Source organism: Microtus pennsylvanicus, chromosome 17 (genome assembly GCF_037038515.1).
Source record: "Microtus pennsylvanicus isolate mMicPen1 chromosome 17, mMicPen1.hap1, whole genome shotgun sequence".
Lineage (NCBI taxonomy): Eukaryota > Metazoa > Chordata > Mammalia > Rodentia > Cricetidae > Microtus > Microtus pennsylvanicus.
The window spans coordinates 2,977,998-2,994,337 of record NC_134595.1 but is presented as its reverse complement, the minus strand read 5'-3'; the positions used below and the strand labels follow the sequence as shown (position 1 = coordinate 2,994,337).

At 39.9% G+C, this 16,340-nt stretch overlaps 1 protein-coding gene across 3 annotated transcripts in view; it reads right to left on the bottom strand.

Annotated features, from left to right (window-relative positions):
* Pard3b (par-3 family cell polarity regulator beta) overlaps positions 1-16,340 on the bottom strand; it is a 1,014,383-nt gene that overhangs the window by 440,087 nt on the left and 557,956 nt on the right. For all 3 annotated transcript variants that reach the window (XR_012908166.1, XM_075951370.1, XM_075951371.1), the window contains exon 11: positions 9,231-9,416. Coding sequence is in view for 2 of the 3 variants with exons in the window: in XM_075951370.1 (XP_075807485.1) it covers positions 9,231-9,416 (186 nt within the window). In the remaining variant the exon portion in view is untranslated. The remainder of the gene's footprint in view (positions 1-9,230; positions 9,417-16,340) is intronic.

Sequence of the window (16,340 nt, the reverse complement as noted above, 5' to 3'; positions counted from 1 at the left end):
ACTAGTCATGTTCTGTGAGAAGATCTGAACCAGGTCTGGGTCACTCTGGAGTCTTGTTTTTAGTCCCTTTGCTAATAATCCTTAAACTTTATGGATTCTTAGATCTCTCTGAGGCTCTAATAAAAGTTACAAATCCTAGTCTCATCAAAGCAAACATTTATACCAGGGTTTCTCTGTGAGTGCACATTTGGACCAGATAATTCTTTGCAATAGGGGCTGTCATGTGTCATGCGGGATATTTCAAGTGCCTCCCGCAGAACTGCCATGATGTTCAGGGGAACTGTGACTTTCTAGTTCAGCTCTTAGTGATCAGCTCTTGAATACTTCCTCTGTTCTGAACTGGTGATGTCACACAGCTCCACGCACTGACATTAGTCTGCTTTTCTAAAGCCCCTCCATATAAAGTCATAACGATGCAAAGGAGAGACTCAGGAAGTCTATGCAAAGAGGACTCTGCAGAATCTGAGAGAAGCATGGGAGCTGGCTTTCCCAGGAAGAGCTGGCTGCGGCCCAAGGCCAATCCACATTAGTCCAGGGTGTTGAGAGGATTAATCATGACCAGATGTTGGCTGCTGTCTCTGCATGTTTCTAACAGGACCCTTGGTAAGGCCTCTTGGGATATTATCAACACCCAGGGCCCAAGCCCCAAAGTCAAACTTTACAGAATAGATTCCCTGGAGCAGGGGATGCTCCAGGTACCCCTGAATATTAGGACAAATGTTCCAAATGAATTCTTTTAAAGGTTCTAAAATTACTCTGTGACTCTATGACAGTATCTGCCTACTGTAATTTTGAAAGGAAACCGAAGGACAAGATGAATCAATGTAAAAAAATAAGACTTCAGTTCGTTATCATTTAAAGTGACTTAGAAACAACAGTCTGAAAAGACATGAACAAACAAAGCACTTTTAAGCACAGTTCCAGAAAGGAAGCCGGCCACACTGGATGTCTGTAGTACTCATTTAATACTGCCTTAGCCATGTGAGATGTTTCCAATTTTCATCGTCTGCCCTAACATATCTCAACTGAAGGAAGAGGGATACCTCTCCCCAAAAGATCCCTGTCTAGTGTATATGACTTTGCCCACCCCCTTCCTCCTTTCTGAAAGTCCTTTGCTCTTATTAGATGTGTGCTTACCCTTTCTAGTGAGGCTTGGCCACCATCTTGTTCTCACAGTTAATCTCCAGGACAACTAAGCCCCTTTTCCCCAATGCTCATGTTACTATAGCTATTTGTCTATTGCTGTCATTAGGGAATTAGTTTCTCACATATTTAATTTAGTATCCTTAGCTTTCTAGATTATAGAATGAGGTGGTTCATTCTGTGTCTCCAATGTATTATAGATTGCCTAACTCACTTCAGAGGCTGTAGAGTGCTTGCTAAATAGAGTCACTTGAAAAAAAAAAACTTTCAGTCAGGTACATAGGGACTGGTGTAAGTTTCATCTATAATGAAGAAATCAATTAATTTATAAACTGTACCTAAGAAGACCCGATGAGCCCAATCTGGCTTGATTACTTTTTCTGTACTGGCCCCATCTCTTTCAATGGATTTAATGCAGTACCATTTTGGGAGATTCATTCCATTTGTATGGAATGGACCAATAAAGTCCCAGCATCTGTGGCATATGGAAATATTTGCAAGGAAGCCAAAGGACCCTCTCTGGAGCATAGGGGCAAGAATACTCATAATCATTTTGATACATTGATTTTAAAATACAGCCTAATCCTTTTTGCTTAAAACTCCTGGACAAATACAGAGCACACATAAAAACCCTGCAACATACAGCTTCCTAAAGACAGACTAAATCTTATTATTGTTGCAGCAAGAAAGTTTGAGAAGGCCTGACTTAGTCTCAGAAATATTTACCGGCCTACGGCACGGTAATAACACTCTGTGCTTGTTTTACATCTTCCTGTTTCCTGTCATTCTGGATCCTTTTCCACCCCTTCCTTTTTCCTTCCGGATTTTGTGCTCCTAATTTATTTTGGCCTAGAAAAGCAGATTAAGAAAGCTTGTCAAGGCATATGTGTTATACATGAATCAGGAATATTCTGCATGAATGCATGAACAGATTAGACAGACTCTCTAAGATCTTTCCCATTGAAAAAATTTATCGTATTTACTTTTTTTCCCCCTTCTCTATGCTTTTGTTTTTTGTTTTTGTTTCTGGTTATAGGGGTGGGGGGAAAGGCTTATTAGTTTTGTTCTATGACAACTCCCTGAGGTACTCTCCTGGTATTCTCTTCTTATGTTACATATAACCACACTAATATACATTTGCTGTTTTAGCTCAATTTCAGATTTGTCCTAGGAACAGTTGTGTCAATGGAAAGACAACACAATATGGCCTGAGTGTGTGGAAAAGCAACAAGAATACAAGGAAAGGGCCAGGCTCCACTTCCCCTTTAAGGCTTCCTCTTAGTGAATTTACACCTCCCATCAGGCCCCTCCTCTCGAAGGGCTCACCAGCTCCCAGTTGCATCCTTCCAGGAGCTTTTGGGAGGACATTTAAGTTATAGACTATTTTTAATGGGTATTATTTATAGACCCACAACACCATCATTACAGATCAGTTTGTACAGATTACCTTTGTCTCTGACACCATGAAGTCATGTGTGCTTTCAAGCCTAAAGAGAAATCAGATGTATCCAAAATGTACACCAGAATGACGCAGTTTTAAGTCTTGCTCAGCACAGACCAAATGTACTTTTTATTTGTATTTTTAGAAATCCCCCCCAAAAAATTGAAGTGATATAGATTATAAACAAAGCAATGATGGAGGCTGAAGTAAGACCATAATGTGTTAGAAGTTATGTGATGAGACCTTTGGTTGAAGTCCTGGTGTCTAAATTCAAAAATGACATGCACGATCACATGAATTAACACCTGCTAAGAGTTTCAATGCTTTAGAGGAAAATTGACTGACCAGTGTTTTCCTTATTTGGCTCATGATTCCCTTGTTTTTAACATAAAATTCTTACTGTGTATGTGGACTACAAATCTCTTGATTTGCTTTTCAGTTCCAAGTTGCAGTTGCCCATTTGTGAATGGGGATAACACATCGGTGCTCAGTTCTTAGAATTGAGTAGCTGTTCACGACCCAGACTGCCCGGACCTCCTTCAGAGGAACAAGTTAGGATGCCGTCAACTACCAGCGATGCCTCAAAGTCCTCTCACTGGCAGGGAATGTATCAATTTTAAGAAAAATGGAGAGTTGAAGAAATCATTTAACATTAGTGTTCCTTAAAAAGCTGTCCCTTTTATCTTCCTTTGGATTCATTAATTATAGATATGCCCTGATTTATAGATACTGGGAGAAATGGAGGTGGAAATTACTCAGGCTGGGAGCTCTGACCAGACTCCTGCTAAGAGGGTGGGCGGCCTTTAAATGCTCAGCATTCCCGAGACACAGGAATCCTCCTGTGGCCCTCACTCTTCCACTCTTCCGCTCCTGGGGATGCTCTTCCCCTCAGCTCACTTTAGTCATAGAAAACTGATCATCGTGAATACTCGCAGTAGTTAAAATTCTCGTATCCACTATGAAAAGATTATGAAATTCTACATCTTTGAGAAGAATCATCCCGAATTTCTTGAGCACACAGAATCAACTTACTTAAATGATGTCTATTTCATATTCTGGGTGCACACATTTGCAATTAGCTATGCTAGGCATTTTCCTTTTACTTAATTCCACCATCATCAAGTAATATTTATTAAGCACAAACTGGGCTAAATTAATTTTATACAGAGTAGCAGTTTTAAATGCATTCTCTCTGTTTAAGAGTCCTTAAATAATCCATCTACCTGATATATGACATTTGTTTCCCTTAGGAAAAAAAACACTCTTAAATTTGAATTTTTATCTTATTATTTCAGGGCTTCAATAGGGTGCATTCCACTCGTAACATCAGCATATTCAAATATAAAAAGTGCCAGCCAGAACTAGTGTAATGCGCTGCATGGAATTCTTTCCTAAGCCCGTGCTAGTGTTGATGTTTCTCCTAAATTAATAAAAGATGGATCTTTTCTAAAAATGACTGCAGTAAAAGAAAACCAGTCTAAGTGTAAGCAATAAATATAAAATAAATAATAAAACATATTAAACTTTATGTACTATGTATATGGTTCATCAAAAGCAAAAAAAACCATTGAACTTGAAAATGTTTAGCAAATGATTAAATATCTAGAGTCTTCAAAGTAACTGGAGACATTGAGTGACCTTGAGAAAATACGAAGTGAAGGTTTAATGAAAATTTGGAAAAGGGAGAACACCTTTCCAAGTGTAAAACTGACACCTTTTCTTTCCTTTTAACAGCAACAACAAGTTTCACTTGAAATTCCAACCACAAAAGGGAATTTGAAAAACTCATCCTCAAGGACCTCCTGATTTCATCCTAGTCACAGCAGACACATTCTCTTACATTTTGTTTTTAGAAGTAATGACACTATACTTTGGGGACAAATGCCTAGGAGGAATGAAAGAAATGAAAATCCAAGTAGCAGCCTGCAACAAGAGCATTGTGTAAGCATACGCCATCAGTTCTCCAAGAAGCAGCACTGCGCGGTGTGGTCCATGTTGCTTCGTGAATGATGTGGGATAGCTCACAGTGATGCTTCAGAAGGCTCTGCAAGGAACTCCACATACCATGACAGCCTGTAACTGCATGGCTTTTGGAAGTAGAATTTCTGGGTGTTGTTTCTCCTGCTCCTTTGTGTGTATAGAAGTGTTGTGTGTATGCATAGTCAGCAAGATTGTTCTCCAGTATGAACGGGAGGTCAGAGACGACACCAGGGTGCCTTTCTTCAATCACCTCTCAGTTTCTGGGCATTCTTTTGTTTTCTTTTTTCCCTGATTTTTCTTGGGTGTTGTTTTTTTAAAATGTATCTTCCATGTTCTGAGTTAGTTAAGTATTTGGATAATTTTGAGCAAGGTATACCTGTAATTCAGCTTGCCCTGGCTTCCTGCTCAAGTTCCTACTTGTTTCCCAAAGTGCACTCAAGGGTATCTGTATGCTTTTAGTAGCAAATAGCAATAATAAAAATTGCCTTTTTTATTAGAAATAACTCAAAGAGGAAATGAGAAGCTTGAAAGTAGTAGCCTGGTAGGTGAGACAAGAGACATCAGACCCCGAGTCATTCTGAGATTTTACATCTGGTGGGTAGCCTGTCTTTGTTTATATCCTCAGAAGCTCCCAGGAGGATACAGCAGGCAGAATCCACAGGAAGAATTTGGTCATACTTTTCAAAGTAGTTTAGTTTTCAACAATCCACCTTCCCTTAAGGGAGAACCACCTTGAGAACCAATTAGTGGAACGAAATGCTGGGAGAAAAAGATCGGGCTCCAGTAGAAAAAAAGCATTTTGTTGATTTCAAGTAAAATCCTAGGGCCAGATGCTAATAGGGATGTCCCTGTGCTCACCTTCCAGACCTCAGGGACACTGCAGTCTGTTACATTTGTTTCTCTTCAACCAAGACAGGAACAAAGTCTCCAGACAATTTTGTAAGACTTAATCCAGATTTGGGGAACAGGAGACAATCTTCTGAGGAGTAACAGTGGATTATTGCGCTAGCAGAAAAAGAGAAAATACAGTTTCCTTTCCCTTAATCGGGTTCCTTGTGAACAGAGCTCAGAGCTCTACTGCTCACAGTGAAAGAGATACACAAGACAAATGGCTACCAACCATTCATGACAAGGCTAAATTCATGATCAATGCCTCTTAATGTTAAAAACTACTGTTATAACTATGCTGTCCAGTGGTTTCAATGGTGTGTCAGGAAGGAAGTGTACATAAACAGAAAGTGAAATCTCGCAGCAAGGAATGGGACTATGAGAGTCTGCTCAGGTAAGGGGTTGCTCATTGTCACAATCAGAAATGCGTACTGAACCACACACCAATATCTATCTGCTGGAACTGAAGCTATTTAAAAAAAAAACAAAGATGTTTTCTTTTAATTTCCAAAAAGTCATCTCATTTTCAACTTTGCTTTGATTAAACTCTTCACAAAAGAGCTGCCATTAGGAGGGAGAAGAATAATATCAAGCAGGTGTCCACAAACATAGCACCTGTTCTTGAACAAAGTGCACACTTCGACTGCTTGCTAAGAAGAATGAACATGATACAAGGCTGTGCCAGGAAGTAGCCCCTGCATTCAGGCACACACTTAGATGTACTGAAAAGTATCTTCATGCTAAAGCAGTGTAGCACAGGCTATGAAGTCTGATGCTATATTTGGCAAGTCTGGATCATCTCATAAGAATAGAGCCCTGAAATCACTGCTTTTTGATAAAATGACATAATAAAAATGTGAAAATGAAGAATAAAATTGGAGAATCCATTTTAAATACTTATCGTGGTGCCTGGCATATACAAGCAGGAAGTATGATGGATGTCAATGTTTGTTGCTATTATTGTCCCTCTGTTTCCCTTCCGTGCTATCTGAGACCCATTAGAGGGTATTGGAGATTCATTCATAGACCTCATTGCTTGGTCAGTCTCTGCACTCACATAGACCTCATTGCTTGGTCAGTCTCTGCACTCACATAGACCTCATTGCTTGGTCAGTCTCTGCACTCACATAGACCTCATTGCTTGGTCAGTCTCTGCACTCACATAGACCTCATTGCTTGGTCAGTCTCTGCACTCACATAGACCTCATTGCTTGGTCAGTCTCTGCACTCACACTTCTGCCAGCTCCCCTGTGAGGACAATGATTTTCAGTCCAAGACCTTAGGTTCAGTCTAATGACGATTCTGACGAGTTTTGTATATGTGGTGCAACAATGGAGCACTTCAGAGTCCAGGCATTGCAAGGCATTTCCTATTGCAGCTAGCCCTCTGGTATCTGTTAGCCTGCTCTCAAAGGGTTGGTAAAATATGTGGAACATAATATGTCTGTAGACCTATGCTGCAAGGAGGGCCTGCTTGTTTGTCCCAGCCACCCAGCTAGCTTAGCCTGGAAATAACCACACAGAAACTGTATTAATTAAAACACTGCTTGTCCCATTAGCTCTAACTTTTTATTGGCTAACTCTTATATTAATTTAACCCATTTCTATTAATCTATAGGTCACCACATGGCAGCATCTGTCTCCAGTGGATCCATGGCTGCTCCTTGACTGCCCTTCTTCTCCTAGCATACAGCCTAGCTTTCCCTGCCTAGTTCTGTTCTTCCCTGCCATAGACTCAATGATGTAGGAGGTCTTTTTCTGCCTTTGTGTTGCATTCATTGGTTAATAAAGAAACTGCTTTGGGCCTATTGATAGGACAGAACTTAGGTAGGCAGGGAAAACTAAATGGCATGCTGGGAAAAAGGAAGGCAGAGGGAGAGAATCGTCATGGATCCACCACCAGAGATAGACATGCTAGAACTTTGCCTATAGGCCATGACATCATGGTGATACACAAATTAATAGAAATGGGTTATATTAACATAAGAGTCAGCCAGTAAGAAGTCAGAGCTAATGGGCCAAGCAGTGTTTTAATGAATACAATCCCTGTGTGGTTATCTCCAGGCTACCGCCGCCTGGACGAACAAGCGGGCCCTCCTCCTACAGATCTACAGTGTGACAGAAAACACCCAGCCAGGACGAACAAGTGGGCCCTCCTCCTACAGATCTACAGTGTGAAAGAAAACACCCAGCCAGGATGAACAAGTGGGCCCTCCTCCTACAGATCTGCGTATAGTGTGACAGAAAACACCCAGCCTGCATCAGAACCTCCACCACCATTAGGAATTGCCCTGCAGAGCCATGAGCAAAATAAAACCTTACTCATTAAGAACTTTTATGATTATTGATCATGTGACAAAAGCTAACTGAGCTGGAGAATAAATTAAAGAATTGCCTACCCATAGTGCAAATCCCACTGTTCCAAGAAAGAGGACATCAGCTGAGAGTCTAAATTGAAGGAACAGCAGAAGTGGAGACATAAGGAGAGAGTGATAAACAAAGCACGGATAAGACCTGGCTATTCCTGTAAAGTCTAAATAGGCATCCTCAGCTTTGGTGTGCGAGGGGGCACACATGGCCAACAGTAAGTCCACTTGCAATGGTTAACAGGCATTAGAGGCTGTGGTAGACACTGAGCCAAAGAGTCTATGTCAACGGTTCTCAACCTTCCTAATGTTGTTCCTCATGTTGTAGTGATTCCAAAATCATAAAATTATTTCATTGCTACTCATAACTGTAATCTTGTTACTGATGAATCAAAATGCAAATATCTTCTATGCAGGATATCTGATATGAAACCTCAAAAGGGGTTGTGACCCCTAAGTTGAGAACCACTGCTCTATGTGGATTGTGTCATAGTCACCATAATAGTATGGGCACATAAGCGCTACAAACTTTACTGACTCCCTAAATGAGGAAACTGGGGCCAGCTCGGAAGATTAGTTTGCCCGTGTTTACAGAGCAAGCAAAAGATGCAAGCAGGATGCTAGAATACCATTCCATGGCACGAGGAGATGGTGGTCAGGGCCACAGACATGCTTTCCCTCTCTATGATCACTTTGCTCCTCTCAATCTCTTGTGCGCATTCATTATTTAGTCCCTAGGGCCCTTATGTACTAGATTCTGCAGGGAACAAAATGAGAGACAACTAGTGAACATCCTTGGCCACAGTGTCACATGGACACCCAGTAGTGGCAGTGCTGGATTAGTGGCATGTTAATAGCTTTGGTCTCAGTCCACCCGAATGTGAAAAAGTATAGCCATAATATTCTCTGTCTTTCTGGAACTGAATCAGCTTACTCGAGTGCTGGAAGGCAAATATGTCCAGTGCACTGTGATTATCTTCAGGTACACAGAGCGATGGATGACTTTTAGTTTATTCTACAGTCATTCTTAGAACCCACTAAGCTTGCTTGCTTGCTTGCTTGCTTGCTTCTTTCTTTTGTTGTAACCACAGTTTTCTCATTTGTTGCCTTGATGTCAACTCATTTCAGTTTTGCTTTTCTGATGGCATAGTTTTAGGTGCTACTCTGCCAAGTTATAAATTCAAAGGACCCTTAACAGAGTAATCAAAAGAATGGGAATCATGATAAGCTTCCAGAATTATTTTAGGAAGTATGAAAACAAGGAACTGGCCTCAGATCTGTTCACACGCATTTTCAGTGTCTAGCAGGAAAGTCTCAATAGATCCCATCCTTTTAGCAATGGCCTCTCTCTGGGTTCAAGCACAACAGTTACATCCCCAAGTACTAGCACCCAGGCAAGCATCGCATCCTTACCTTGAAAGCAGCACCTCCATGGATGACAGATTTGATAAAAATCCCCAAGTCAGTTCCAGTTTCTCGGGATTTATTCCCTTTCAAGCTAACTCCGAGGCCAGCGGAGCCAGAATCATTTAGGGGGATCTCCAAGGTGAGCTGCTCGCTTGCCTCCAGGGAGAGCATGTAGCAGTCAGGTTCTCCTTTCTGTTGGGAAGAGTGAGAGAGGAGGGTTGATATCAGTTCACCTTCTCGGATGACTGAAGCAGATGCAGTTGACAAGACGGAATGGCTGGACCTCTAACAGCTATTTTCCTGGCAGATAAAGACAAGTCGCTTTACCTCTCTATCTCTCTGTAAGATGCTACCACCATGCCTACCACACAGCAAAGTGCTCTCTGGGAATAGAATCTGGTTATGGGTGAAAAAGAGGCCACTTTGTGAGGTCAAGTTGTACAACTTTAAACATTCTGCAGACATTTCGGGAACTCGGTTGGATATTTAAAATAACGAAATAGGCTGGATGTTAAACTCAGTGAACGTCAGGTTGCAGAAGATTCTTAGAGATCATTTATTCTCCACATCTTCATCTCGCAAATGAAGATGCAGAGCTTAATATACAGAATTTTGTGAAAAGCTTGGAGAAATATTACACTTATAATTTAAGATATATACTTTGCCATGGAAACTATAGCATTGGTGAAGACTATCAATAGGACTCAAACATGGAAATTTTCATTTTAAAGTTTAGAAACATTTTAATGGCTATTATTGAATTCAAATTCATCTTATCAAAAATCAAGTGGTAAGCTTATATCATTGTTTAGCAGAGTCCCCTAAAAGTAAATAGGTTCTTAGACTGCCATAAAAAGTAATTATGCACAATAAATATTCATGTGCTCTCTGACAAATGACACATATACCCACTAGCAAACTAGTCTCCCAGGATTGTGGTGGCAAAGGCAGGCTTATGGGCCAGCTCTCCTGGGAGAAGTATGTGGACAGTCATATGTGGTACAGAGGGTCTTCAGACACACAGTCATGAGAACCTGAGCGTGCTGTACATGATCATTGCATCATTGCTCCCCCTCCCCCCCGCACTTCAAGCTTGCAGGGATGTGAAAGCACCACAGTGCTTAGCTGGAAAATTTGAAAATAAGATATTCCTGAAAACCATCCACTCATTCTAGGGAAGCAGTTACTTCCTCTCTGTAATTATGTCTAGAGAGTCTCATCTTAAGGTCGCTTTGAGGTGACTCCTCTGTAAAACTGTGTATTTAAAACATTGTCATGAATGTCTGAATGTCAGTCTCAAATTCATATAAAATCAGAAGTAGCAGAGAACCCATAATTAAAATAGGATTAAGGGGTCTGATCATAGCCAGATCCACTGACCTGACATTTTCCACTCTGAACAAAAAAGACAAGAACCCACATTTAACTTGTAAAGAAATGATTCTTTCAATTGCTTCCACTGTGAATGAGGTTTATTGGTAATACGCTGACAAAAGGTTGTTCAAAGGAAGGAAACTTCGTTGCTTAATTTAATAAATCTATTGTAGGGTTATATAGATACTATAATGTATTATATATGCATATACATATATACATATACACATATAATATATGCATATATATGTATATTCGTCATTGTATTAGCTAAGAAGGAAACAGCAATTTCAAAGTTAACATTTCCGGTTGCTGGTTTGTTTTTTCCCCCCTCATTGGAACGTCAGAGCTCAACAGTAAATGTAAACACAGCCTTCAACATTGTCTTCCAATCTGCCTAATTTAGAATACATAACATTTTACAGTCACTTGTGTTTCTGGGCCTCTCTGGGGTTGGGTTAACTTAAGTCTAATAAAGTTATACAGAAATAAACTATAAATTAAAGGACAACTGTTCGCACTGTATGTTCTGAATATTTTAGGAAGTAAAACTAGAAAGTTCTTTGACTACTACAAACAGAAAATTGTTTTAAAAAAACTAATTTGCTTTAGAAATATAGTTATACATTGTTCTAGATGGGGACATGAGCAGATAAATGTACTCCTAGGATACATAACCTTGTGCGGCAAGTGTGTAGCGTGTGATACCATGTGGTGTACGACTGCACCTTCAGTTCACATAGTTCATGATCAAGGAGGTTTCACTTGACAACGAGTAAGATTGACAGCTATGATTGACCAACAGCCATGATTGTTTTATGCGTATTCATACTTTTAATTTTTATCAAACTGCAGAAACAGAAACCATGTTGAATTATGGCTACCTTTTCATTTCAAAGTTAAGTTCCTGACCTGTGAGAGCCAGAAATACAATAAAAACAACAAGCTAGGGGCTAACGATGATGGAGTTGACCCACTACGAGTACCTGACACGGGTTAAAACACTTAGCTTCATGATGACTCTAAAGGTTTATTCGTTATCAGGGCCATTTTAAAGACGAAGGAATCATGGTGCATAGTAGCCAGGCACTGTGCTACCAGATCACAAATACCGAAGCTTTGTGATGTCCAGGCAGCATGACTCCTCACTCCAATTATATTTATTTTTAGTAAAAGGTCATAAACTGTTTATTACATGTCTAATATTCTATAGACATTTTCACAAAAGCACTGACATTTATCCATGATCTCTGATTACAGATGATACCAGCCATGCTATAAAGTTATTATTAAATGATAAATGTATATATTTATAGTGTGTATATTATGTGCTTATGAATATAAGGCTGGGAATATGGTTCAGTGGAAAAAATGCTTGCTGACAGTGGATATGGAGTCTGAACTGGCCATTTCCTATGACCCAGAAGTCTTTCAGTGGAGGAACTGAGATACCAATCAGCCACACAACTTTAGATCAACAGTCTGTCCTGTCTACAGGAGATGCTGGGATAACGGTGGTGCAGAAACTGAGGGAGTGGCCAACCAATGATTGGTCCAGCCTCAGACCCATGTCACAATAGTGATTCTACCTCCCACACTGCCTGGAGTGCTAGGACCCGGAGTCTGAATGGCCCAGAGACCTAGGGTGGACCCAAATGTCAACATAATGATGACTAAAGATATGCTGCTATTCCCATAGATTAGTGAGGACCCCAGTTGTCATCAGAGAGCCTTCATCCAGTTAACTGTTGGAAACAGATGTAGAGACCCACAGCCAAACATTAGGCCAATCTCAGGGAATCCTGCTGAAGAGAGGGAAGAAGGATTTTACCAGCCAGAGGAGTCAAGGAAACCACAAGAAAACCTACAGAATCAACTAACCTGGGCTCATAGATGCTCAGAGTCTGAACCAATAACCATGGAACCTGCATGGGACTAACCTAGGCCCTTCTATATATGTGACAGTTGTGTAGCTTGGTCTACTTGTAGGACTCCTAACAGTGGGAGCAGCAGTTGTTCCTAATACTTTGGCTGGCTTTTAGGACCCTATTCCTCACACTGGGTTATCTTGCCCAGCCTTAATACAAGGGAAGGTGCTTAGTCTTACTGAAACCTGATATGCCATACTTGGTTGATACCCATGGGAGGCCTGCCCCTATCTTAACTGAAACAGAGGAGGAATGGATTAGTGGAGGAGGAGAGCAAAGGAGACAAGGGGGAGGGAATGGTAAGAGAGGAGGGAGGGGAAACCAGCTACGGTTTAAAATATATCAATAAATTTAATTTTTAAAAAGTGCCTGCTGTCCAAGCATACAGACATTAGTTAGGATCCAGAGCACCACGTAAACACACACACACACACACACACACACACACACACACACACACACCACACAATGTATACATAGTAAACATGTATACGTAACATGTATACATAAAAAACTGAACTTATTAACATAAGCATTACCTCAGATACATATTTTGAAGGTAGTGGGAGTAATATCCCTTAAGCCTGTTTTCAGTGAATTTTAAGAGTTCCATACATTGCTATAAATTATAGAATTATAGTCACCATCCAGGTAATGAAGTAGTCTCTAGATCACTCCTTTGTGAACCGAAATTTGGTACGTTTTGACCAATACCTTTCTAGTCTCCTCATCACCCGGTAATCACAATTTTACTTTCCACTTCTGGGTTTATTTTTGTCTCTTTTTTAATCTTTTTGTTTCTTTTCTCTCTTTTTTCTTTTCTTTTTGAAATGACAGGTTTTCATTCTGTAGCTCAGGCTAGCCTGAAACTCACGTAAATTGGGATTACAAGTGTGAGCAGCATGCCTGACCCTTTACGACGGCGCCACTACACATCCATGTGGCCCAGAGCTGTGGCCCGTCATGACATCACACAGTCACAGGACATCTCGAGATAGATTCCTATAGTGAAAGTAAAGCACACGCAATTTATCTTCTCTACCAGCTCCAGTTCTGCTCCCATCTTTGCTATGCTTTAACGGGCTCGAGTCATAATTAGTGGTTTCTAATGATGGCGAATTCCCAGGGGTGACGGAAGCCATTATAGTAGTTAACACAGCCATTTCCTTTCTTAGAAATAAATGTTCCTTTACCTAATGTACAAAGACAAAAATCAATATACCGAATGCCTCATACTTGGTTCAAACAAGCAACTCTAAAAATTAAGCTCAAACCTTGTCAAGCGACGTTCTGCAGTGAATGATGAAGGTCATCAGAAACATGGTCAAGCTGAGGGCAATGTCACATTCAGACTGCAGATGCTCCTGGCTTCCTGGCTTTCAGCAAGATATCCTCCCACCTGTGTTAGGAGGACCCCTGCCTTTTCCTTCTACAGATAGCTGCAGCTCCCCATAAAAATACTAGTGTAGTAGGGGAAGCTTGTGAATCACACTTTTAATTTACCTTCTCGTTATCTTTTATAGCTTTTCACTGAGGTCATTTCTGGACACAAAGTCCTCAATAGTCCCAAGGCTAGGCTGCGATAGATACTCAAAATGCCCCACTATGTATTCCTAAATTCAAAGTTCCAGCACTTGCTAGGGACTAACTACACAGAATACTCAGTTTGGGCCTCAACCTTTGCACAACTGACATTTGAGGCTCTGTGGGCTCTATGCATTGTAGTTAACACATCCCTATAACCTCAGTAGTGTTTCTGCCCCAGCTGTGCTAACTGAAAAGGCCGCAGGCCTTGTCAGAAGTCATCTATGATTGAATTACATTCAGTTGAGAAACCACTGGTCTTGAATTAACACTACCAAATGAAGCCAGATTTTAAAAAATGCCTGGGTCTAGAAAGTATAAAAGATGTTGTTGGTTATATTGCTACTACGGATATGTTTTCAAGTCCCAAGACAATAAACACCCTGCAAGTGGGCAGGTCTTCAGAGCACAAGTTCACGACCAACGTGTGGTTAAAATAGACGATTGCAGTCATACACTCGCCTGTGTTTACAGTTAGATGACAGCGGATTCCTGAAGGCAGGTATTCATTTTTTTTGTGAGATGAGCAGAGCTGAGAATATGAAAGGAAATGCTACATTAATTGGTACAACTTCCTTCTGATTGCCTCATATCACTTGTACAAGACTCTAAGACCAAACGATGTGACCATCAAGTAAAGTCCACCAGGCTAGCTATACTAACATGATTGCTACTTTTTACTTATTAAATGTACATATACCATTGTATAAAATAATATTGACATAAGATGTGAGGCAAACTTTGTGTGCAGCGTGCTTCATGCTTCACTTGTGCCACACACACGCTGCACACACACAGACGCCATCCCACTCTGGCTGGACACAAGAATTCTGCACTATGTAGTGTCCCCAGAGTAGTGGTCGAGGTTTACTCCAATAGGAGTGCCGCTATTTCCTTTGTATTTTATGTCTTTCCAATATTACTGAATTACTGTGAAAGGAATGTTTGTAGAAAGAAGGTACGGCATATAAAAATGTTTTCTACATCATTATACTGCTAACTATGGGAATGGAAAAGATACCTTTAAAGGCATGCGTGTACATATGGACACCTATGTATCTACCCTATTTGGAAACTGTACATAATACATGTTATTAGATTTATTATATGCAGTATTTAATTCTCTCGACTGCATGTGGTATGTACATATTGTATGCATGCGTTTATGTTTTTAAACTCCATCAGTTCCCTCAGATTGAAAGTCAGCATCACAAAGAAATATTCATGGTACCAAGGTTTTAGAAGCACTGTGATCCTGTACCCAAAGCTATATTATCTGTCTATTCATCTACATGTATTCATCTATTGGTCCATTCACCTGTATGAAAATATGCAAACACACATGCACACATGCAGACAGATAGACTTGACAGACACACACAAGCACACTTACAAAAAGTTTTATTAAATAATATTTGTCAAGACTGAAACTCATTCTGGTACTTTCTATATTGTTCTATTAAACCTTATGGGTTTATTTTTGTGAGTACAATGTACTAGATTGAATCCATAGCCAAATAGTATATTGTAGTTTTCATTTTTGAAACCACTGCATCCATGAATATGTAAACATTGTTTTAACTAAGAAAGAAAAAAAGCAAATGCAAAAAATTTGCAAATAAAGTTTAAACCAATTCTACAAGGTATTTTAATGTTTTATCACAACCAGTTATAATGTTAGTCATTTTTCCTCTCTTTTGTAAAAATTATCTTCAAGCTCCTATAGTATAGCATGTTTATAATATATATCATATAGGATGATAAACATACCATGATGGATGATGATATAAGATGGTACATGTTATTCCTTGAACACAGTTACTTCATTAATTTTTAATTCTCTGTAATTTTATTTATATATTCTATATCCTATTAAAGGATATATATATATATACATATATATATGTATATCTAAAACATATCAGAGTATATATAGAATGGAAATAGAAGAGCAGAGATATACAGACACAACAAATAACCTGTTGCAGTTGGAACTCAGAGAGGAATTGGGGCTACTCTAACATGACTCACAAAAGTTACTCTTTGCAAATTAGAGTCTTTCAGGAATTTTCCACCAAGCATATTCTATGTACTGAACACCATATAATGCAAAATGGCCGGTTTACAAAACACATAGTTTGTCAAACCATTGGAACAACATGGAAGCCTCTTTCTGTTTACTTATGCTATGTGAAGAGGTGGTGTTTAAGAACAAGAAATAGGAACCGGA